Raw genomic sequence first — 26,114 nt, 5'->3', positions numbered from 1 at the left:
GTCTCCTGGTGTATATTAGATGCTAATGCACCAATAAAATCAATCAATCACACTAAATTGAGCATTCAAGTCAAAATGATAACAAATTAATATTTGAAATCGCTAATGTACATGAAAACTTTTTTTTTTTTTTCTTAACCTAATTTTAATGAATGCAAATTCAGAGCCCACCACCAGAAGAAAACTTACTGGCTGAACCATATGAATTTAATGTGGCTTCAGCCAGTGAAATGATTAATCATAGTTTCTGTCCCAAGCATTTCTGTTTCTAAACATGCTATGGGTTGTTGTCAGTGTTTGTCATGTGCTGCTTGCATTTCTTAATTAAGTTTTTTTGTTTCTGAATTTTATTCTGCCAGTGAATCTCACCCTTAGATTCCAGTGAGGTACAATCTGGCATCATATTGCATAGCAGCTTTTGACCAACAGCCGAATGGGTTACCTCATATATGAGGAGGAAAGTTAACACATTGATTGCGTGTTGATATATATGCATGATTGGATCTTTAATTCATCTGGATGCTAAACTGCCTGACTTTAAGAACCATTTTCTTCCTATTTAACTGAAGAAAAACTGAATATTTTTGTCAAACAACTTTCACCAGTGGCTGACTAATTCAGCTATAGAAGAAGGAATCTCATAAATATCCCTGCTCTCCTTAATCTAGATTGACTCAATCCTGTAATTTTTAAATTTGGTTCATAAAGGTCATAGGTTAAGATGGCAGCATAGATGTTAAACACATTTTTGTTCTTACATGTCTCTTTCCCCTCTTGTTTGTTTTTCATGCTCTTTTGCCTTTCTAAATTGTGAGGTTTTCATAGATTAATAGATTAACAGTAGCTACAGTGGTCTCAGAAAGTTTTTAAATTCTGTACAGTGGGATCAACTGATGATGTTAACAACAGTAAATTCTAAGTGGAAAGCATTCAAGGAATTAATCATGGATGCTACTAAAAGTTTCATACCTATTAAGATATATTGTTCAAGGTTTAGGCCTAAATGGTTATTTATTGAACTAATGAGACTCGTAACAGAGAAGAAAAATGCATGGGATGTATATAAATTATCAAGCGACTCAGAAGCCTATGGCAGATATAAGTTAATCTGTAATCAGGTCACAAAGGAGGTTTGGCAGGCAAAGGCAGATTACGAGAAATCCTTGGCAAAAGATGCTAAGAAAAACAGCACAGATTTCTTTACTTATATAAACTCTAAAAGGAAGGGGATGAATCTGATTGGTCCACTTGACATCGATGGTTCGACTATTGATGATCCTGCTAGATAGCAAACAAACTGAATGAGTATTTTGCATCTACATTCACACATGAGGAATTATTAAGTTTGAAAATGGCAGAAGGTTATCAAATTGTGTCAGCATACTTAATGATTTTGTAATAACTGAGAGCAAAGTGGAGGAGAAATTTTTGAAGTTAAACATAAGAAAAGCACGTGGGGTGGATGGGATCTATCCAGTTATATTAAAAGAGGTGGCAAAGCAAAACCCTTAGCCATAATTATGACAGCATCCTTGAACTCAGGGGAGGTTCCCACGGACTGGAGATGTGCAAATGTAACCCCAATTCACAAAGGGGGATCGAAGGGTGACACGAGTAATTACAGACCAGTCAGTTTAACTTCTGTTCCGGGTAAAATAATGGAGTCACTGCTTAAATATGCATTGCAGGATCATCTAGACAAGACTGCAGCAATAATTCAGACACAGCATGAGTTTGTTAAAGGGGAAAGTCTTGTCTGATAAATTTGATAAGATATTATGATGTGGTTATAAAGGAACTGGATGCAAAAAATAATTTTGATATCATATATTTGGATTTCAGGAAAGCTTTTGACACTGTTGTGCATGGAAGACTATTGTACAAATTGGAGCAGAATGGTTTTAAGGGTAAGTTGCTACAATGGATAAAAAGATGGTTAAGTGGGAGAAGACAGGGTGGTAATCAATGGGTGCTGCTCTTCGTGGACTAATGTTATTAGTGGAGTCCCACAGGGTTCTGTGTTGGGTCTACTGTTGTTTTGTATATTTATCAATGATATTGATGAAGGTATATCAGGCTTAATGTTGAAGTTTGCAGATGATACAAAGGTTGGCAGGGTTGTTAATGACAGTAATGGCAGTGTGCTACTGCAACAGGATCTAGATAATTTGGGCGGATGGGCTAAGAAGTGGCAACTGAAGTTTAACCTTGACAAATGCAAAGTACTGCATATGGGTAGAAGTAACCTCAGAGAAAAGTACCAACTGTGTGGTACTACACTTATGGTGGTAGAAAATGAAAAAGACCTGGGAGTAATTGTGCAGTCAGATATGAAGTTTTCTGGGCAATGCAGACAGGCTGCCAGGGCAAGTCATGGGTCAATGATATATAGGAATTTTGCTAGCAGGGAAAAAGGAGGTGATTGTCCCTTTGTTTAAGGCAATGGTCAGGCCACACCTTGAGTACTTCATACAGGTCTGGAGGCCTCATTTTAGGAAGGATGTAGATTTACTTGAGTGTGTACAGAGAAGGGCAACAAGATTAGTGAGGGGGAATGAAGGGATCCTCTTACCAAGAGAGTCTTAAGTTTTGCAAATTGCAGTGGCTGGAGACTAGGCACCTGTGCGGTAATCTGATTGAGGTGTATAAGGCCTTGAATGGGTTGAGCACGCTGAATTCTGATGGTATCCTTCCACTTGTTCAGATTATGAACCTAAGGGGGCATAAATTCAAATTAAAGGACAGATGTAGAATAGATATGCAGAAATTTGCCTTTATCCAGCGGGTGGTTAATTGCTGGAACAAACTTACATCTGTTGTTGTGGAAGTTGATAGGTTGAATAAATTTAAAGAAGAACTGGACAGGCATTTGGAGGGAAGGGTGTGATATTTTTTTTTTTTTTTTTTGGCTGATGCTGCATAATCTCATACACTTGCTTTCTTGCATCACATGCTACTACTGCTACTGGCAGAGGTGAAAGTGATTCTTGCACTGCTTCTATTCGAATGAGCAGCAGCCTGGTAAACAAGGTGTGGGGGATTTCAGAGACTGCTGGGAATCATTGTGGAACAAGTAAATACATGGGCTGTGTTAGGGTAGCTAAAAATATGAACAGTTGCATGTATACTTGCGTATATACCAATGCTAGGAGTTTGGTAAATAAATTTGATGATGAGGTGTTGGTCAAAACATCAAAGGCAGATACTGTTGGGATATCAGAGATGTGATGTCACACAGATATAAGGAATGCAGAAATGGAATTTGAGGAGTACAATGTGTACAGGAAGGATAGACAGGAAAGGAAGGGAGAAGAGGTTGTGCTATTAGTTAAGAAACACAAAATCCAAGGAAGTACAGCTAGTCGATATGGGTGGACAGAGCAGTGTAGAGTCACTTTGGTGTAACATAAGCACATGGAAAGCAAAATTCAGAGTAGAAGTGTGTTATAGGCCTAATTGACTCTGAGTATAATAAACAACTGTACAGAGAAATAGAGTAGGCCAGTAAATCAGAATGTCTTATAATGGGGAATTTTAATTTCCCATATATTGGTGGGAATTTGTGGGTTGGTCAATTGCCCACTAGCAAGACTTTTGTGGATTTATTGGATGATTTTCTGCAGCAGCAGCAGCATGTTTGGGAGGAAACTAGAGAGAGTAATACTCTTGATCTGGTTATCAGTAACGATTCTTCATGCATTAAGAATCTGCAGATAAAGGAACCACTAGGTGGCCGTGAAATGGGATTTACTCAAAGAGGTAACTACCATCAGAGGAAAATGGAAGAGTTTTTGTTTTCGTAAAGTAAATACTGTGGTCTGAGACAGTTTTTAAATTCTATAGGATGGGACCAACTGATAATGTTACCAACAGCAAATTGAAAATGGGAAGCATTCAAAGAATTAATCTTGGAAGCTACTAGGCTTTACATAACAACTAAGGAATATTGTTCAAGGTTTAGGCCTAAATGGATGTCAGATGAACTAATGAGACATGTGCACAGAAGAAAAATGCATGGCATGCATATAAATTAACAAGTAACATGGAAGCCTATGATAGATATAAGCTGGTCTGTAACCAAATTACAAAGGAGGTTAGACAGGCGAAGGCAGATTATGAGAAATCTTTAGCAAAGGATGCAAAGAAAAACAGCAAAGAGTTCTTTACTTATGTCAACTGTAGAAGGAGAGGAATTAATCAGATTTGTCCACTTGATATTGATGGTCAACTGTTGATGATCATGCTCAGGTAGCTAACAAACTAAATGATTTTTTACATCTATATTCACACATGAGGAGTTATTTAGGGAGGAGAATGCCAGAGGTGAATTAAACTCTGTCAGTTAGCTAGATAATTTTGTAATAACTGAGAACAAAGTGGTGGAGGAGAAATTTTTGAAGATGAACATAAGAAAGGCACCTGTGGTGGGATCAATCCGTTATATTAAAGGAGGCAGCAAAGGAAGTAAGCAAACTCTTAGCCATAATTATGGGAGGTACCCATGGACTGGATATGTGCAAATGTGACCCCAGTTCACAAAGGAGGATCAAAGGGTGACACAAGTAATGTTTGTTTGTTATTTGGTTTTTAGGAGCATTAGTAACTAAGGCCATATTGCTCCTCCAGGAAATGCGGTGGCCATTCCCTGACCTTTCCGCATCCTCCGTATTTGGTGGTTACGGGCTCGAACCCCGGTCTAATCAAGAAGCGTATGCTACGCACTGCTGCTGCTGCTGCTGCTCCTTCCCACCTGTCTACGGAGGCGCCATACACAAGTAATTAGAGACATGTTAATTTAACGTCTGTTCCACCAAAATTAATGGAGGCTCTGGTTGAAGAAGCACCACAGGATCATCCAGACAAGACTTCAGTTTTAACTCAGACACAGCATGGGTTTGTTAAGGGGAAGTTGTCTGACTAATTTGATTGGATACTATGATGTGGTCACAAAGGAACTGGATGCAAAGAATGAATAATTTTGATATCATATATTTGGATCTTAGAAAGGTTTTTGATATTGGTATTTTGATATTTGGACCTTAGAAAGGCTTTTGATACTGTTGCACATGGAAGATTGTTGCGCAAGTTGGAGCACTGTGACATTGGAGGCAAATTGCTGCTATGGATAAAGGGATGGTTGAGTGGGAGCAGACAGAGTGGCAATCAATGGACACTACTCTTCGTGGACTAATTTTATTAGTGGAGTCCTCCAAGATTCTGTGTTGGGTTCATTATTGCTTTCTGTATTTATTAATGATATTGATGATGGTATATTAGGCTTAATCTCTAAGTTTGCAGACAATATGAAGTTTGGCAGGGTTGTTAATGACACTGACAGTATGCTACTGCAACAGGATCTAGAAAAGTTGAGCAGATGGGTTGAGAAGTGGCAACTGAAGTTTAACATTGACAAATGTAAAGTACTGCATATGGAAGCAGTAACTCCAGAGAAACATAACAACTATGTGGTACTACACTGATGGTGGTAGAGAATGAAAAGAATTTGGGGGTAATTGTGCAGTCAGATAGGAAGTTTTCTGACAGTGCAGTCAGTCTGCAAGAGTAGCTCATGGTATCTTGTCAACGATATACAGGAATTTTTATAGCAGGGATGATCCCCTTGTATAAGTCAATGGTCAGGCCACACCTTGAGTACTGTATACAGGTCTGGAAGCTTCATTTTAAGAAGAATGTAGAGCTGCTGCAAAGAGTACAGAGAAGGGTATCAAGATTAGTGAATGGAACAAATGGATGCTCTGATGAGGAAAGGCTTCAGTTTTGCAAATTACAGTGTCTGGAGGCAAGGCACCTGTGATTTGAGCATGATAAATGCTGATGGAATTCTTCCTCATGCTCATAATAATCACCTGAGAGGGCATAAATTCAAATTGAGGGAAAGACAGTTGCAGGATAGATGTGCGGAAATTTGCCTTTTGCCAGCGTGTGGTTGATTGCTGGACCAAACTTGCATGTGTCATTGTAGAAGTTGATAGCTTAAATAAATTCAAGGCAGAACTAGACAAAGATTAGGAGTGAGTGGATTTGTGAAATGAGGTTTTTTTTTTTTTTTTTTGGCTGATGCTGTATAAGCTCTTGCTTTCTTGCATCATATGCTAAAGTCTATCTAGGTCATTCTGAAGAAGCTCTGCTTGGCGGTGATCATTAACTACTCTACTAAACTTTACATCATTTGTAAATTTAGATGTCACATCCTCTATCTCTTCAATGTCATTTATGAAAATCAAAAACAAGTAGTCCTAATACTGATCCTTGGGGAACCCCACTTTTTGCATCAACCCAATCTGAGGAATACCCATTTATTTTAACTGTTCCTCCTGCCCTGAAGCCATCCAGCTATCCATCTAAGAAATTTCCTTGTGATTCCAACCTTTTACGGCTTATAAAATAACTGCTTATGTGGGATTGAGTCAAATGCTTTGCTGAAATCCAAATAAACAATGTCAAAATTATTCCCTAAATCCATCTCTTTAGTGACCCTGTCAAAATGTTTAACCAGATTAGTTAAACATGATTTTCCCTTTACAAAACAATAGGATAGAAACCCATGGTCAGGAGCAGTAGTGCAGTAGCACATGCTCTTTCACGTACTATGCATGGGTTGAAAAGATGAAAGAAGATACTTGTTGACATTAGAATTGAACTTTTATAGATTGTAATTTTCAGGAAATACGTACGAAGGAAGGTTCCAGAAAACAGAAGTTGAATGAATAAATGAGTAAGAAGAAAAGTTGGTTCTGTGAGTTTGAACTTGGACAGTAAAAGGATGTTGACCTGTTGCAGCATGTGTTCAGACTTCTTTGAAAGAGAGAGAGAGAGAGAGAGAGAGAGAGAGTGGGAATTTTAGAAGCCAATTCAGAAGAATAGTGCCTATGCAAGTATCTATAGAAAAGGCATGAGAGAGAGCAAGCATTATAGAAGCACAATTCAGAAGAACAGTGCCCATGCAAGTATCTATAGAAAAGGCATGCAGCAGAAACAGAAATTTGTGTCTATGAGGCGGAGTGGAGAGACTTTGTTACAAATGAGATATTAATTAACCTAATTGCCCTCTTTTGAATGGAATCTATAAGCCTGAGAGAGATTTGGGGGTACCGCCCCAGATGTGGGAACAATATTGCACGGTAGGCTGGATTTGCAATTTCTACAGAGTCAACTGTTTGGAAGAAAAGTAATGCCGAGAACAGAAGAGAAAACCCAGTTTTTTAGATGCAGAGAATGCAATATTTGTAATGTACTTTATACCAAGAGAGATTAGAAGTTAGGGTAATCCCCAAGATGTTGCCTAGAAATCGGAGCATCATCGGAAATAAGCAAAGAAGCAGAAGAATCCTTTTTGTGAGATATAAGCAGGACTGAGTTTTAGAAGGATTGAAATTAAGTTATCTTCCTATGGAAGAATTAACTGGAAATTAGTAATTAAGGATTTGGCAGTGGATACTCAAAGTTGAAGCAATTTCAGCAGGGCAAGGTTTCTCAAACTGGAAGGTGAAATGCAATGTGCTATAGTCAGCAAAACTATGGATAGGATTCTGGTCAATGGAAGAAGGTCATTAATATATACAAGAGGAAAAGAGTGGGAGAAAGAACTGAACATTGGGGAATACCAGCATTAATTGAGAAGTTAGAAGACAGAGCCATCTGCCATCACCCACAGTGAGTGGTCAGAGAGGAAACTGGATAACCAATTACAAAGAACAGTGGAAAACCAAAGGTGGAATTTTATTTAGAAGGCCTTTATGCCAAACATGATCAAAAGCCTTTGAAAAGGCAAGAGCAGTGGCTTGAGTTTTACCAAACTCCAGCCTTTAGACAAAAAAAGAGCTTTTATTGTCATTTAATATTTTGGGTGAAACCTTTTGCTTTTATGACAGCCTTCAATCTTCGTGGCATACTCTCAACCAGCATTTTATAAATGTCAGGTGATATGTTCCTCCACTTGGCCTTTAACGCAGCCACCGGTTCGGCTTTGTTCTTTGGATGATCTTGACATGCACATACTGGACGATCCAATATATCCCAAGATGCTCGAAGTGTTCAGATCAAGACTCTGGGCTGGCCAATCCAACTTTTCCACACCCATGTCCTCAAACCACTCTGTTACGACCCGAGCAGTATGGCGTGGCGTGGTGTCTTGCTGATGCAGGTATAGGCCTTCCCTGAAGTATTACTATAATATTGGAAGTGCATAATTGTCCACAGCATTCATGGTTATGTCGATAATGACTAACGAACCGAAACCAAACCATGAATGGATACAACCAGGAAGGAAGTGTTCCCCTGGCATTTGCAACACCCAGGAACGGCTATCAGACTGGCAGAGTGCGAACCACGATTTGTGTGTCTATAGGATTGTTTTTCCACTGCTCTACAGTCCATGATTTGCGCTCCTTACACCATGTTAATCGGTGTCTAGCATTTGATGAGGTGATCAATTCTGTTGACCTATTGAGGTAATTCTGTTGAACTTGTATTCTTGCATGCCCACTTTTGCGATTGTTTGTTTGAAGCCCAGTGTGCATATTTATAGCAGGTTCTATGGCATGCTGCATGCATAGGACTTGTTTTTCTCCCATCCATGGATGGGGATATTAATAGTAGGGCAGTATAAACCAGAATATTACCAGTGGAACAACACTGATGGGATCTATACTGGCGATCGTTGATCAGATGAAAGATTTCCAGATAGTTTAAGAATTGGTGGTTAATTGATTTCTCCATTACTTTAGAAAGAGTAGAAGTAATTGCAATGGAACGATAATTGGATGGCAGGGATTTGTCACCCTTTTTAGGGACTGGCTGGATATGAGCAAATTTCCAAGCAGAATTTTCCTTCTGCTTGGAAATTTGGAATAAAAGTGAAAAAAGACAACACAAAACAGGAGTAAGTTCAGGGGCACAGGTTTTGAGAACAAGTAGTGAAATACCATCAGGACATGGAGCTTTCTTATTATCAGATTCATCCAAAATCATTCTGATATCCTTTTGACGGAAGACCACAGGAGACATTGAATGGAATGGAATGGAGTGGAGTGGGAATGGTTTAAGGTGATTTACCAAGATCATCAATACATGAATTGGAACAAAAATAGGATGCTAGCAGGTCAGCTTTAACTTTGGCTGATGTGGCAACAGAACCATCTGATTTTGACAGGGGTGGGAACAGAGATGGGCAAAAATTGCAGCCAATAGGTTTGGCAAGAGACCAGAATGCTCGGCTACCATTTGGACAAGAAGCAAGTTTTCTACTCTTAGCCTGTTCAAAATCTAGTTTGGACTGAATAATCACTGCTTTACAAAGTATAAATAATACTCAGTAATAATTTTTATTATTACGCAACGTTGATTATAAAAATGTAGTACTGGAAATATTTAATATGGGCTTAGTGTTTCACATCAAGAATATTATGTTGAAAGGGGTCTGCAAGTAAAAAAAGGTTGGGAACTGCTGAACTAGATGATTATTGTTTGTATCAACATGTCAGACAAAGTATTAGGAAAAAAATATTCTAGACTTGATTATCACCCATGAAATAGTTGATGGATAGTTACCTACTGGAGGAGGGAAATGCATAGGTTGTCTATTTCCTTTTCTCTTATTATTTGTTAAGTTTTTATTTAATTTTATTATTATTATTATTTTACTCTCTTTTTTTTTTTTTTTTTTTTTTGTGGCTGGTGCAGCATCAGCCTTAGGCTTCCTTGCACCATATGGTTATTACTAATACTAAGAGCATCTAACTCATCGTGAAATCTTAAATTATGGTCAAAATTATTGACTCAAAGATCAGTGTGAGTGAACGTGTTAGGGGGGGTTTGAGTATCATTATATATTTATGAAATAGCAGATAGTCTTGGTTTAAGGGAAAAAGTCATTTGTTAGATTCAGACCAGATAGGTATTCTATTACATCATTTAGTTTGGCAGAAAGATGGCTGTATTACAATTGATACTGATATGAGATAGGCAATATTATTAGTTTACGTACATGAAATTTATGAATGACACTGAATAACTCTATATTGTAAATACAAAGGTTTTGATAGGTAGATTTTGATTGAAAGGGAGAAAAAATAATAATTTAAAAAATGTGGCAAAAGAATTAAGTTTTATACTCTTAAGTTTTCTATATGATTGAATGGTTATGTGCCAATCGAATTTGCTAATTTCTTTACACTTTTTATAAAACTTTTACCGATGGCACAAGAGGAAATATAGCTATAAGGCTTTAACAGTAATTCCTCTGTGCAGAGTATTACAGTGAGAATTTGCTAGCAAAATTCATTACATTATCCAGTTTACACTGGAGCTGTTTTTTTGGTATGAAGGTTAATGGTATTGCTAGTGGGCAATAGATAAGGTTGTGTTATAGGGCAGCATTTACCTTTTTTTTCAACTGTGTACTAGCTACATTGTGTATCTTGTAAGATATTTCATTATAAGTAGTTTATTAGGTTTTTCCTTATTTATTCCTTAATTTTGTTTTTCAGTATATTGTCATTCAATAAGAACATTGTTAGATTGCAAAGTTGAATGAATTAAGCTTGTGAATCACTGGGTCAAAGAAACTGCAGTTTAAAATATGCAGCTTTCATATTTGTATTAAGGGTATCATCATAGATTTATTAAATAATATTAAAAAAATAAATAAATTTTCTGTTTATACTCTGGGACGACCAAAGGGTCAGAGGAGTTCACAAGATAGACAGAATACAAGAAACAGCACTGTATTTAAACAGTCACAGGCTTGAACCACAGTCACTCAAGGCACATGTACTTATGCACCTGACCACTCGTTCCACCGATCTGCCAACCCGCACTGGACCAGCGTGGCAGATTATGCTAGCAGGTCCATTCCCTCATCATGAATTGTTGAGGAGGCTTCCATCCTGCAGTGGGTTGATAATGGCTGCACTTTACTTTACTTACCACCTCCAGTTATAACTTAAGCATATTTCTGTAGCATCAATAAAGTGTATGCAATTAACTGTTAAATATCAAATTTCTGATGGATAAAATTTGAAAAATTACCGGCATTCATTTCCCCCCTTCCCTCCATTGATTTTATTAAAAAATTTTCTTATTTTATACATTTTGCTAAAAGGGAGAAAGGGAAAATGAAATTCTTAAGATTAATTATGGAATGTTATTTTGATTGCTGTAACTTTTGTCAAAGTATAGTACTACTCACTGCATCACAGCTCACAACTGATGGAAGAATATCATTTCCTTCCATTATTAGCATTAGTAGAAGCATACGATGCAAGAAAGCAAGCGTATGCAGCATAAGCCAAAAAAAAAAAAAAAACCTTCCCATTTCATCCCTCCATTCATTCTAAATGCCTGTTCAGCTCAGCCTTAAATTTATTTAGGCTTTCAACTTCCACAACAAGACTTGGAAGCTAATCAACTACCTGCTGGCCAAAGGCAAATTTCCACACATCTATTCTACAACTGTTTTTCCTCAATTTGAATCTATGCTCCTTCGGGTTTTTAATTTGAGCAAGAGGAAGAATCCCATCAGCATTCAGCTTGCTCAACCCATTCAAGGCCTTATACACCTCAATCAGATCACCTCGCAGGTGCCTACTCTCCAAGCACTGCAATTTGCAGAACTTAAGCTCTTCTTGGTAAGAGCACCCCTTTGTTCCCCTCACCAATCTTGTTGCTCTTCTTTGTATTCATTCTAGCAATTCTACATCGTTCCTAAAATGAGGCTTCCAGACCTCTACACAGTAAGGCAGCCGTAGCCTAGTGGTCAGGCATGCGGGTGCATAAGTACACGTGCCTTGAGTGACCGAGGTTAAAGCCCGTGACTACTGAATACAGTGCTGTTTCATGTATTCTATCTATCTTGTGAACTCCTCTGACTGTTTGGTTGTCCCGGAGCATAAACAGAAAATTTATTTAAATTTATTTACTCAAGGTGTGGCCTGACCATTGCCAACGGGATAATCACCTCCCTATTGCTGCTAACAAAATTCTTATATATCATTGACAAGACTCTATAACCTGCCCTGTCTACACTGCTCAGCAAACTTCATATCTGACTGCACAATTACCCCCAGGTCTTTCACGTTCCACTTCCCTGAGTGGAAAGTGAAAAACACAGTTGGTGTGTTTCTCTTGGGTTATTGCTACCCATATGCAGTACTTTGCATTTGTCAATGTTAAACTTCAGTTGCCACTTCTCAGCCCATTTTCCCAATATCTAGATCCAGTTGGTGTGGCATACTGTTGTTACTCCGTAGCCGAGTGGGCAGGAGCGGGAGTGCAGTAGCACACGCTCTTTGAGTAGACCGAGGTTCAAGCCCCTGATTGCTGAATACGGTCGATCTGCCAACCCGCACTGGACCAGCGTGGCAGATTATGGTCCATTTCCCTCAGCATGAATTGTTGAGGAGGCTTCCACCCTGCAGTGGGTTGATAATGGCTGCACTTTACTTTACTTTACTGTTGTTACCAACCCTGCCAACCTTTGTATTATCTGCAAACTTGGGCATTAAGCCTGATATACCTTCATCAATATCATTGATGAATTATTTTTATTTTTCAAAGTATTTTATTATTTTCTGCGGGCTCCAGGGTTTCCTCCTATCCGCTGTAATTTTTTGATGAATACACAAAACAACAATGGGCCCAGCACCGAACCCTGGGGAACTCCACTAATAACATTTGTCCATGAAGAGCAGTGTCCATTGATAGCCACTCTGTAGTCTCCCACCCAATCATCCCTTTATCTATTGTAGCAACTTACCCTTAATCCCATACCACTCCAATTTGTACAGCAGTCTTCCATGTGCAACAGTATCAAAAGCTTTCCTGAAATCCAAGTATATGATATCAAAATTATTTTTGGCATCCTGTTCCTTTGTGACCACATCATAGTGTCCAATCAAATTGGTCAGACAAGATCTCCCTTTAAGAAACCCATGCTGTGTCTTAACTATTATTGCAGTCTTGTCTAGATGATCCTGCAATGCTTCTTTAACTATCACCTCCATTCCATTATTTTCTCCTGAACACAAGTTAAACTAACAGGTCTATAGTTACTTGTTCACCTTTTGAACTCCCTTTGTGAATTGGTGATACATTTGCATACCTCCAGTCCTCGGGAACCTTCCCTAAGTCCAAAGAAACTCTCATAATTATGGCTAAAGGTTTACTTACTTCCTTTGCTGACTTCCTTTATAAATAAATATATTAGTAATAAATTATTTTAAAATAAATAATATTAATAAATATATTAATTCATTATAAACAACCATATATGTCTTTCTTTCAACACATTAAATAAATGAATTTTCTTGTTTTCTATTGCCTGGAGTTTATATGATAGATTACAAGAATATTACTATTTTTTTGCATCATATTGATTTTAACTGCAGCAAGAATAAGTCTGTAACTGGAAGATTGACAGTTGGAACTGTAACTTAGATAATCATACTTGGAGTAAATCCATCTGATGTAAAGGTGGAAGAGAAAGCACAAATACTTGACAATATTTAGTTTCAGAAACATTGTTTGTCAAGTAATAATAAAAATGAAATCATGCATTGATAATTTCTTTCACCCCATTATATAGAAGAAAGAAAACTTAAAATTGCTATTTGTAGCACACAAAACTGAAAAAGTGTAACATAGAAAGCATGGTTCGGTTTATAGACAGCATGCTGTTTATATAACTATAATAAATTTGTGAAATAATAAAAATTTTTAATATTACCAGAGGCATATGATGCAAGAAAGCAAGTTTATGCAGAATCAGTCAAAAAATATATATATATAATTTTTTATAATTGGAAATTATAAAAAATAAATGGATATAATTGGGAAAGATGTGGTTTCTATCCATATCGTAGAATTTATACATTTATATATGTATATAATACTAAAAGAACACTATTGTACCATGTGAAAATTCTTAACAAATAAGTTTTATTAAACTAATATATAATACAAGCTCAGTACTGTACTAATTTTTAGCATATGATGTTTCAGACTTCTGCTGAATCCCATCTTCAGACCATAAATGCTGTGGGGGAATATAAGAACATCTTCACAACATGAAATTACTATGATATTAATTAAGATATTACAGCTAACTTTAAGTTGAGAAACATGTACACTTGAATTAATATAATGTAGGGAATACACAATATTTAGAACTCTATAGTCAAGTTAATCCACAAGTTAAATATTTAATAGAAACATTGGAATTATACCTACATACACTTTAGAGGAACTGGACTTCACACCTCTCGCACTGTAATATAAACAACAAAAAACTTACTTTGTGCAAGATTATGTAAAGAGAACAGGTAAGATGTGGTTCAAGGTTATTGAGGCAAGATGGATGAATGTTTAATATGGCCTTAGTGCAGGTCGAATATGGCAAGCTGGTTCCAGACTAAAGACTTTAGCTGGGGAATCTGCTGGAGTTATATTTATCTGGGTGGCATTTCTTCATTTCCTTCTCTATTGTTGTTTTGAAAATGTTGAAATATAGCCTGTCAAAATTTGATTCCTGTTTTTTATTAATGAAAAGGTCACTAGAGCCTAATAAAAAAAAAACTTCCTTAAAAGTTCTTCTTTTGTAGTCTTTACTTTCAGAAAACCTACTGATACATGTCTCATCATCCAGTACAACTCAGCCCACCCCACTGCATGAAAATAGGAATACTGAAATCATATGTCATCAGGCCCTCAAGATATGTAGTGACCACCAACTTCTGCATAAATAACTTTTAACCATAACCCAAATGGTTACCTGCTCCACCTGATAAAGTGATAGACCAGACCAGAAAAAAAAAAAAAAGAAGTCAATGAATCCAGAAGAGAAATGAAATGAAAATGAAACGTGTATCCCACATGTACCAGGTATCGGTGAAAAAATAGCGAAAGCAGCCAGAACACAAGAAGGATTAGGCACCTTCTTCAGCAGGTCATCTTCCCTGAAACAAAGGCCCTGAAGGCCAGTATACCACGAAGTGGAGTTGTATACATTGGTGAATACTACTGGCATCAGTAGGTCTGATGAATCAGATATATCCTATAATCTTCGGGAATTCGAGGAACATTTGTACTCGCCACAGATCAATTCTACAAAAGAACCTTAAACCTTTTTATTAAACTCGTCAATGGCTTTTCCATTAACAAAAAACAGGGATCAAATTTTGACAGCCTATATTTTAACATTTTCAAAACAACAAAAGAAAAGGATGTGAAGAAATGACACAGAGATATCCAGAATGCCAGTAGAACAAGTCCCAGGATTCCCAGGAACAAGTCTTTAGCCTGGAACCAGCTTGCTGTTTAACCTCGAATGATATCTTACTAGTTCTCTTTATACATCCCTGCACAAAGTAAGTTTTTATTGTTTATATTACAGTGCAGGAAGTAAGGGGTCCAGTTCCAAAGTGTATGTAGGTATGATTGTCATGTTTCTGTTTAATATTTAACTTGACTGCAGTGTTCTAAATCTTCTGTATTCTCAACATTATATTAATGCAAGTGTATACTTGCATTAAGTGTATTCCTTAACTTAAGTGTATTCCTTAACTTAACTTAAGTGTATTCCTTAACTTAACTTAAGTGTATTCCTTAACTTAACTTAAGTGTATTCCTTAACTTAACGTTAGTTGTAATTTTTTAATTAATTTCATAGTAATTTCATGTTGTGAAGATGTTATATTGCTCCCATAGCATTTGTGGTGTGAAGTAGTGTTCAGCAAGAAGTGTGAAACACCACCCTCTAACAAATTAGTGTAATATTGAGTTTGTATTATATATCAGTTTAATAAAACTTATTTGTTAAGAATTTTCATATGGTATGATAGTGTTTTTTTTTTATTTATTTATTATATATAGTATAAATTTTACCTTTAAAAAAATTTTTAAAGGAAATAAATTTGAGAAATTGTGCACAGATAAGCCATAGATTGGATAAACTTTGCACAGGTAATTGGAAGTTTACTGTAGTGTCTGAATCTGGAGTATAATTTGAGAAAAAATTCTATGCAAGTCTGCTTTTAAATTATAAATAGAAAGCAGACTTGCTTTCTATTTATAATTTAAAACAATTTCCTATTAATCAGCATTCAGATTGAAATATGTTGCTGTTGAAATATGGCTTAGGTGATACAGGTTTGATTCCTTACCAAGAGTCAAGACTATTCTCTCTTGGTAAGGAATAAAACCTGAAGTGCCTTCTGTTGGATTATTTATCCACAGGAATCCTTCAACTGCCTACAGCAGTTGAAGAGATCAGACATGTTTCAGTTTGGCTCCTGAAGGGAACTAACATGTCTACCAGGCAAAAAAAACATTTGTCTACCAGACAAATGTCTGACAGACAAAATTTTTTGCTTAAAATTTGTTTAAGTTTAATTTTTAAATTTATTTTAGTAATTCTGTATATTTTATTTCAGTAATTTAGTGGAATTACTTTCTGCAATATTTTGTAAATTTAATCCTTAAATTTTCTAACATATTCCTGCTAAGTTGAATTCTTTCCAGTAACTTTGTTAACTTAATTTTAATTTCACTAGTGGATAACATTTTGTTGCCAACTTAATTTCTGTAATACTGTGATAATTTAAATTCTGTAATATATTGTAAATTTAAATTTTGTAATTTTCCTGAGTTTCAATTTTACCTAAATAATGGTTGTTAAAGATCCACTTACAAAATCCAAGGAGCCCGTCACCACCAAATACGGAGCATGCGGAAAAGTCAGGGAATGACCACCGCACCGGAGCAATATGGCCTTAGTTGCTAATGCTCCTAAAAACCAAATAACAACAACAACAAAATCCAAGGACATCATGACCCATATGGAAATGTATGCAGGTATTTCCATTGTAACTATGAATTTGTTGCTTGTATAGTCTGTGACATGTATTCAAAGGTCAGTCAAACTAAACTCAACTGAAGATTCATTTCTTTTCACCTGGTGTAAAGATTTTACCGATCTCAAATTAAAACTTGGTGCATTGCTATAAGAATGAGTCGCTGAAGAAACAGGTTCTAGCCCTAGAAACAAATGTAACTGGGAGCTCATCAGGGACTCCAAGTATCTTGTGACCCACCAAGTAATCCATTCCTGATTTGGCTTCCAGAATGGAACAGTCAAGTGCATACTGCTCTGGTTTGAAGCAGATTTGAGTTTATTGGGAGATTCTATTATCATGGAAATGGGTAACCTATTCTGTAATAAAGATAGGTGGACCAGAACCAGGGCTTACTGCTAGAAACAGCTCGACGGTCAACCTACAAGAGGAGGGAAGTTTTTTTTTTTTTTTTTTGGGCCAGTCCAGTGCAGCAAAGGCCTATGGCTTCCTTGCACTATATGGTTATACTAAGTTTTCTTCGTAGTTGGCTTGATAAGATCTCAAAATATCAAGTCAATCACAATTCACATAGACTAACACAACTAGTGGTAGGTGATAGTTTTAAATATTTCTAATACTGCTGTTTTATCCATCCATTCTTACTGTTCTGAATTACACCATTTTATGTTTTATATTTTACTGTTTGCCTTGCAGCTCTTCCTCTCCTGTTTGTGTAATTTACAGAGCGAATCATTGCTGAATGAGGTAAGTAATTCCTCCCCTTATTTGTAAAAGTAATCAGCATGTGGTACTATCGAAGGATGGCCTGTAACCTTCGGCTGTCTACCATTCCTATCTTCTTTTCTTTCTCTGCTACTAACCCTCAAAAAATTTAAATAATGAAGTTATTTTGATTTATATGAACATAATTACCATTTTATGTAAAAATAAACAGACTAAATGCTTTTATCTATTATTTAAATACTAAATGTATTTAAAGTAAATACATTTAGTATTTAAATACGTTAATATTTTAACGTAGCTACGTTAATTATGGGCTGATACATTGAGAGGGTTATCCCCAGACAAAAGTCCCTTTTAATGTATCTACACACCCATAACTGACCCTTTTTTTTATAATATACCTCATTGCTTTATAATTTTGCCTCTGTATTGTTATACAATTTTTGCCTCGTTATTTTATATATTTTTCTCTATCTTATAGTTTGCTCTATCATATATTACTTCCATTACTGCTTTCATCTTTTTGCTCTACGTTTTATCTTTTGTTTTATGCTCACCTTTTATTATATATTTTATCTCTAGATTTTGCCATGGTGCCGGCGTTGGCCTATGCACGTTACTTGGGTGTTTGCAAGGCATCCACATATTGCACCGTATCTCACCCAAAACTGTTACCGCTTTACCAAACTGATATTTTTTCCATCATATATATATAATTTAGTCATTTTGCCAACATGAATAAGGAAGTGATTATACAATCATATAAGGCAATATTTAGGCCATATCCTGAGTGCACCGCATGGAGTCTGAAGATTTACTTTGGGGAGGATGTGGGTGTGTTGGAATGGGTGCAGAGAAGAGCAATGAATTAGTGAGTGCAACAAAGGGTACTTTTGCCAATAAAGACTCATTTCAGCAATTTGCAGCATCTGGAAATCAGGCAGCTGTGAGATGTGATTGATGTGTTTAAGGATTTGAATGAATTGTATAAGTTAATTGCTGATGGCGTTCTTCCTCTTGCTCATACAATGCACACAAGGAGAGACAAACATTTAAATTGAAGGGTGGTGTAGGATAAATGTGCAGAAATTTGCTTTCAGCCATTGGAAAGTTCAAGCAAACTTCCATCTGCTGTTGTGTAAGTAGATAGTGTGAATAATTTTAAGGAAGAACTAGACATTCTTAGAGGGGATAGACAGGTGAATATTGGAATTAACACCTGCCCATTTGCTGTCCTACTGATACTAATGTCATTTTTGTGAGCAGCATGAAAGGGTGACAGCATACATGACAAGTCTAAACTGACTGCTGGAGATTAAATAGAAACTGCAGCACTCTGCAGTACTAGTGAAAGATCAAATAAACAGGAGCAGGTGATCTTGACTGGAATAAGAATTGGGATGCAAATGTTACTTTGGGGGCACCCCACTTGCTTATAGCAGAAAACCCATCCCATGCCACAGCTGTTATACAGGATTAACAGTCAATCATATTAAACTTGACTGCTCAAAATTTGAGACAATGTCAAACTTTGGGGCATTATTCGGAACACAGGACAACATATTCACTGCAATAAATATTAAGCAGTACAGCTATTGTCTTCCACTTTATTAAATTAATAAATTACTATCAAAAAATGTAATACAGAATATCAACTACAAAATACTTTAGTAAAACCTTAAAATAAAATACTACAATAAAATCAGTGTAAAATGAAACATATGAAACAGAAAGAGTGATGCATTAGCTGTGCAGATCTAGCATGCACAGCTAATGCATCAGTAAATATTAAAACAGGCAAATTAAACTAGAAAAATTTTGAGATTGGCAAAATTGAAGTAGTGATGTTACTGATTTTTGTCCTTTGTATTTTTAATTTTTGAAACTAGTTAAATATGAATGTTAGATAGTTAGGATTTTTTGAATTTCATTAAGTTTTTATTATTTCAGATTGAAGTTGATAAGATATTTTGTAATCTAATCGATATATACAAGGCTAATCATGATTTTTGGATCAACTGTCTTCTTCCGACACTTAATCAGTCACGTTCTTCACATGATCCTTTAGATCCTGTACTGATGAGAGATGGCTTTGTGAAAGTAAGCATGAACTTTTTTCTTTTTTTTTTATCTTAAAACATTTGTTTATTTAAAAATAAACACATCTCATTGTTATTGTATAATGATTTCTTATTATAATAAAATATTTCTAAAATCATGTGTGTATGTACACACACCCTTGCTCAAAGGGTGTAACATATGGGTTTACTTTTAGGATTGATTCAAAAATAGGAAAAGTCCATATAAACATGTGTATTTCTGAACAGTTATGACTGTTAGAATTTCAGAAAATGGTTATGGAGTTTTCAATAACTAAAAAAAGTTTTGTTCTTATTGCATAATGATGGGACATTCTAAAATCATATGCCCGTACACGCGCGCCCGCACACACACACACACACACACACCACAGAAGTGGACACCCCAGTTTGCGCTCACCTGCTTCCTAGCCATCCGAGTCACCTCCATGAAAATTCTCACGAAGTACAACCCAAAAATCTAATCCACCCAACTGAGATGATTATCAAAACCAGAATCACATCAAGGGCAACAGCATGACCTCAAAACAACCAAACTAGAGAGAGGACAATTAAGAGTTCCCTTGACCCGTGTGGGTTTTTTTTTTTTTTTATGTAAACCCCAAACACGAGAGGTATTAGAACCTATAGTACTTAGTACCGTGCTTGGGTTGAAGGTTGAGAAGACGAAAGAAGATATTTGTTGACATTGGACTTGAACTTCTGTAGACTGTAATTTTAAGGAAATACATACGAAGAAAGGTTGTTCCAGAAAACGGCAGTTGAATGAATAAACGAGGAAGATGAAAAGTTGGTTCTGTGAGTTTGAAGTTGGACAGTAAATGGTTGATGGCTGGTGGCGCCATCTGTGTGTTCGGACTGTTTTGAAAGAAAGAGCAGGAATTATAGAAGCCAATTCAAAATAACAGTGCCCATGGAAGTATCTGTCGAAGAGACATGCAACAGAAACAGTATGTCTATGAGACAGCGAGTGGAGAGACTCTGTTAGAGATGAATCATTAATTAACCTAACTGCCCTCTTCTGAATGGAATGAAGAAGCCTGAGAGAGGTTTTGGGAGCACCCCAGATGTGGGAACAATATTCCATGGCAGGGCAGATTTGCAATTTATACAGAGTGAGCAGCTGTTTGGAAGAAAAGTAACGCCGAGAGCGAAAGAGAAAACCAAGTTTTTGGATGCAGAGGAAGCAATATTTGTAATGTGCTTGTGCCAAGAGAGATTAGAAGTCAGGGTAATTCCCAAAAGAAATATATCATTTTGCCTAGAAATCTGGAGAATTACCTGAAGATCGGCATTTAAGGAATTGGTAATAGATTTTTGAGAAGTTGAAGCTGATTGAGCAGGACAAGGTTTCTCAAAATGGAAAGTGGAATGCAATGTGCTATCATCGGCAAAACTATGGATAGGATTTCCAGTCAATGGAAGGTCATTAATATACAAGAGGAAAAGAGTGGGGTAAAGAACTGAATCTTGGGGGACACCGGCATTAGTGGAGAAGTTAGAAGACAGAGAGCCATCTACCATCACCCTCAGTGAGCGATCAGAGAGAAAACTGGATAACCAATTACTAAAAACAGTTGGCAAACCATAAGATGGAAGCTTGTTTAGAAGACCTGTATGCCAAACACGATTGAAAGCCTTTGAGATGTCAAGAGCAACTACTTGTGTTTCACTGAACCTTTCCATTGAATTAGATATTCTGGCTTATGGGTAACATAAGCCAGAATATCACCAGTGGATCGACACTGACGGAATCCATCCTGACGATCGTTGATCAGATATGATCAAATTTCCAAGCAGAAGGAAAAACACCTTTGGAATAAGAAAGTGAAAAAAGGCAGCAAAGAATAGGAGTAAGTTCAGGAGCACAGGTTTTGAGAACAAGTGGAGGAATACCATCAGGACCTGGTGCTTTCTTAGCATCAAGATTCGTCAAAATCCTTCTGACATCCTTTTGACAGAAGACCACAGGAGGCATTGAATGGAGCATATTGGAAATGGTGGGAGGTGTTTTACCAAGATCATTAATATATGAGTTGGAAGAAAAATGGGATGCTAGCAGGTCAGCTTTATCCTTGGCTGAAGTGACAACAGAACCATCTGGTTTGGACAGAGGCGGGAGCAGAGATGGGCAAAAGTTGCGGCCAATATCTTTGACAAGAGACCAAAATGCTCCGCTACCATTAGGGCAAGAAGCAAGTTTTCTACTCTTAGCCTGTTCAAACTCCTAGTTTGGACTGATTAATAACTGCTTTACAATTGTTGCAAGCTTTGTTGTAGGCAGAAAATGAAACTGAAGAATTAGAAACAAGCCAATTACGATATGCATCATTCTTCTCTTGAACAGCCTTAGCACATTTATTGGAAAACCAAGGTTTAGATAAAGGACGAGATTTTAAAGTGAAATGTGGGATAAAGGATTCCATTCCTGCAAGAATATTTTCACTGACACGATCCGAGCAAACGTTGATATCAGAAGTTTTGAAGCAGTAATCCGACCAAGGAAAAGAAGAAAAGAAGTCTCACAGGTCATCCGATTTTGCATTCTTGTAATATCAAACAACATGAGGTTGTGAATAGCCATGAGATAAAGGTTTCATTGGAGAAGAGACAATCACCAAGTTGTAATCTGAAGTGCCTAAAGGACCTCTCACTTCGACCATGTACTTAGAAGGGTTGTTTGTGAGAAAAAGATCAAGCGTATTGGCTGTATGATTAGGATTGTCTGGTATTCTTGTAGGTAAATGAACAATCTGTGCTAGGTCATTAGTAATTGCAAAAGCCTCAGCATCTCGACCTGCTGGGTCGGTGTGACTAGAAAACGGAAGCCAGCTGGAGTTGTGAACATTGAAATCACCAAGAAAAATTACCTCACTGTTAGGAAAGTTGGACTGGAAAAAGTCAAGTTGCAAAGAGAGGAAGTCAAAGATCTCCAAGTGATTAGTGGAGTTGGGAAAATGGTAGAGACAACAGATGAATTTGACACAATGAGGTAGAGATTTTAAGCCAGAGAAAATCAAAGAGAGGAGATTCCAAATTGCCAAGTCTCTGACAGGGAATATCAGAAGAGACATATGCACAAGTACCACCTTTGGGGCGAAAGGAATTATACAGCGAATAATTTGGGCATCTGAGATGAGCAGTAGTTGAATCAACCAATAACTGAGATTCTGTCAGAAAAAGTACATGGGATTTGGCAGACTGTAAGTGGAAATGGACATCATTGAGATTAGAATTGAGACCACGTATATTTGTGAAATGAATTAGGAAGTGCTTGGGAGGTTTAGATCTTTTTGCAGATAAGCTTGCTCTATTAGTTTTACAATTCATGGTGTATTCAATAGTAAGAAAAAGTGGGTGGGATGTCCTGTATGAAGTAATGAAATTTTTGGATATGGCGTACACATGGTAGGAATATACCCAGATCCTTGACATAACGTGGCCTCGACAATGCTCCTCGCATTCACACTACTCGGACTCCCTCCAGTCACTATCTGGCAGAGTAGAGGTAGCAAGATTATACACTAACTGATCTGGAAGCCTTCTAGAGAGTTATCAATAGGTTTGGTCCAGTGTTCTAACTAGCGGCCGGCCTGCGAACACTGTTTTAGAGCTGTACCCTCGAAATGTAAGGAATATTGGATCTCGCCATGATGTTCATCATAACCTCAAAAGTCATCAATCATACTGCATGATGGAAGAGGTGAGGAAGGGTTGACCAGAACCTAGCTCTAGACACTAAACATGGGTTCCACCACTTCAAGCCTCCAATGAGCAAAGTGGTGGTATTGCACCCGTTGATGAGAGTCATCTACCACCTAGTACTGCCTCATAACATAGAGGGCGGCATTCCTCCATGTGGTGTGGGCGCCACATGGAGGAATGGGGTCGTAAGCAGGGGTCGAGGTGTGTGGCCACACCTCGACCCCTGCTTACGTTGGTTCACACCTGGGTGGTCACCCACCATGTACTTGTGCATGGAAGTTATACCGAGGATTACTAACAGTTCCACCATCGTGAAGATGCAAGCAGAGGATTTGGCTGTCACAGACCATCTGGACTTCGCCGAAATTGGGTCCACTTGACTTGAGCGTCACCCGAATATCAGTTCCATCAGCGTTTTAGACTCCCAGGTAGCAAGTACAGCTTGTCTGCCCTATCTGAGAGAATGTCTGTGACAACCTCAAGGTTAAACTACTTCGCCAGAATGTCTGCAGTTTAAGGAATAAACTTGAAACCATTGACAAAATTTTGCTATCTAAAGAATTTGATATGTTGTGGCTCTCTGAGACCTGGCTGGAACCCACTGAGGTTAACATTGCAGCTACGACCCCCCCCCAGTGGTTATCGTGCCGTGCTCACATCCAGGAATAAAAAAAGAGAGGTGGAACTTCACTGTTCTACAATCAAGCCATCCTCACCCTTGAGAACAGCATCTCCAGCAACTAAAAAAATGATTATGAACTTAAGTTGAGTCCCATTTCCATTGAAGTCGTTGTCATCTACATAGCACCCAATCCTACAAAGAAAATAATGCAAGAGGTGACCAACTGGATCCTTCACCACCTCCACACCTACCAATGAAAATTGTGTGTGGAGACTTCAACCTCCCATGTCTGGATCATATGGAAAGATTGCTCCTATCACAGCTAAGCCTAACTATAGCCAATGAGAGCCCCACAAGGAGAACAAACCAACTTGACCTGATCCTCACATCAATACCATGTATACTTGATACTCCTCAAGATGGTTATTTTAACTCAGACCATGACTCAATCCTAATACAACTGGAACCACCAATCCCAGTTTTTAATGCAAAACAACAGGTGATTCGGAGAACAGTTTACAGTCCCAAATATTTCGATATTTTCAAATGCATTACAGCAGCATCTTTCATCCCATGGTATGTTTTCATATGATACCCTACTAGCGGCCAACCTGTTAACTAAATGGATTATCGTGGTAGCTCATTACGCGGCCTCAAAGATGGTCACAATCACTCCCCACTATAGAGCATGGTGGATCCCACATCTAAACTCCAGCTTTCAATTAAGACAGCAACTCCATAAGCAATGGAAGCAATCTGGCAAAATTAATGATAGGATAGCTCTTTTCAAGAGCATGAGCCATTTTTCAACCGCTAAAAATCCCAGTCCATCAAGAGCTATTTTGAACAGTTGCTAACACAGGAAAGACACCATACACAGAAGAAACTACTGGTTTCCCAGAGCAACTTGACCCACAGAGATGGATTCACTTCATTACCCGATTTGAAGACGTTGCAGCATCCAACAATAATTTCAACCACATATTCAATTGTAGTAGACAGGACTCGCTGACATCCATCACTATATCTAGACACCAAATCTTAGCAGCCTTGAATTCAACCCCCATACTCTACAGCTATGGGTGCAGATGGAATTCCCCAGTTCATGCTGAGATGCCTGGGCCCATATATCATCCATCCCCTTGTTAGCATCTTCAGTGCAGTACTAACCAAACACACCTTTCCCCATCAATGGAATGTCTGTTTTGTAAGGCTGCACCTGAAAATAAGAATGCCATCATTAGAGAAACACTTCAGACCCATCTCCAATTCCTCATGTCTCCTGAAACTACTAGAAAGGACCCTCTGCCAACTCTAACAGCTCACATACTTCCTGATGCCCCACCACAAATTCATTCATTACTACCAAACAGGTCCACCATTATCAATCTGCTTTCCACCACCCACAGCATCCTTACAGCTTTTGAGAGGAAAGAACTCCTCCTCATAACCTACCTAGACATCGAAGCAGCATTTGATGCCGTTAAAGTACCTGCCCTCCTACGACTGTTTGAAGACCACTACTTCATAGGTGGGGATACATTGCATTTCCTCTCGTCACTCCTTCAGAACCGTACAGTCATACTCCATAATTCTGAAAAAAGCTATACTAAGCAAATATCTACAGGAGTACTAGAAGGGGGCGTCCTCTCCAGCCTCCTATTTACTGCCATTATCTCCCCTTTTATAATCCAGAGACCAGATATTTTCTTATGCTGACGATTTAAAAATACTGACCACCATCCAAACAAATGCAGACCCCACTATGATCACTGAGGAAATTAATTGTGCTCCTCGCACTAGTAGACTACCTCAGACAATTTGGCCTTAATATCAACCCAGCAAAGTGCATGCTCTACTCCTTGAAGAAAGAACCCACAATCATCTTGCCAAAGATTACTGCAGTATCCTACTTCCTGTTTCATATCATTTAGATTTCGGGATGGTTTTTGACACAAAGCTGACGTTTAACCATCATGTCGAAAAACTCATAAGGCGAGCGGCGCACCTGAAATGGAAAATGAAGCAGCACCTTCATTACGCCTCAGATAAGGTTATCGCAACAAAATATGTCAGGACAATCATATATCCCCC

At 37.6% G+C, this 26,114-nt stretch overlaps 1 protein-coding gene across 5 annotated transcripts in view; it reads left to right on the top strand.

The window, feature by feature from the left end:
- The window catches only part of LOC150079193 (pleckstrin homology domain-containing family G member 5-like), a 559,615-nt gene that overhangs the window by 262,097 nt on the left and 271,404 nt on the right, over positions 1 to 26,114 (top strand). For 4 of the 5 annotated variants that reach the window (XM_090382448.1, XM_090382445.1, XM_090382447.1 and 1 more), the window contains 2 exons: positions 17,565 to 17,615; positions 19,545 to 19,694. In XM_090382448.1, coding sequence (XP_090238574.1) covers positions 17,565 to 17,615; positions 19,545 to 19,694 — 201 coding nt within the window. The remainder of the gene's footprint in view (positions 1 to 17,564; positions 17,616 to 19,544; positions 19,695 to 26,114) is intronic. The other variant, XM_090382446.1, reaches the window with a different exon arrangement.

This window comes from Mastigoproctus giganteus, chromosome 10 (assembly GCF_048544385.1).
Source record: "Mastigoproctus giganteus isolate SK-2022 chromosome 10, ASM4854438v1, whole genome shotgun sequence".
NCBI classification, from domain to species: domain Eukaryota; kingdom Metazoa; phylum Arthropoda; class Arachnida; order Uropygi; family Thelyphonidae; genus Mastigoproctus; species Mastigoproctus giganteus.
The sequence above is the reverse complement of the archived record's forward strand: the minus strand, read 5'-3'. Positions and strand labels throughout refer to the sequence as shown.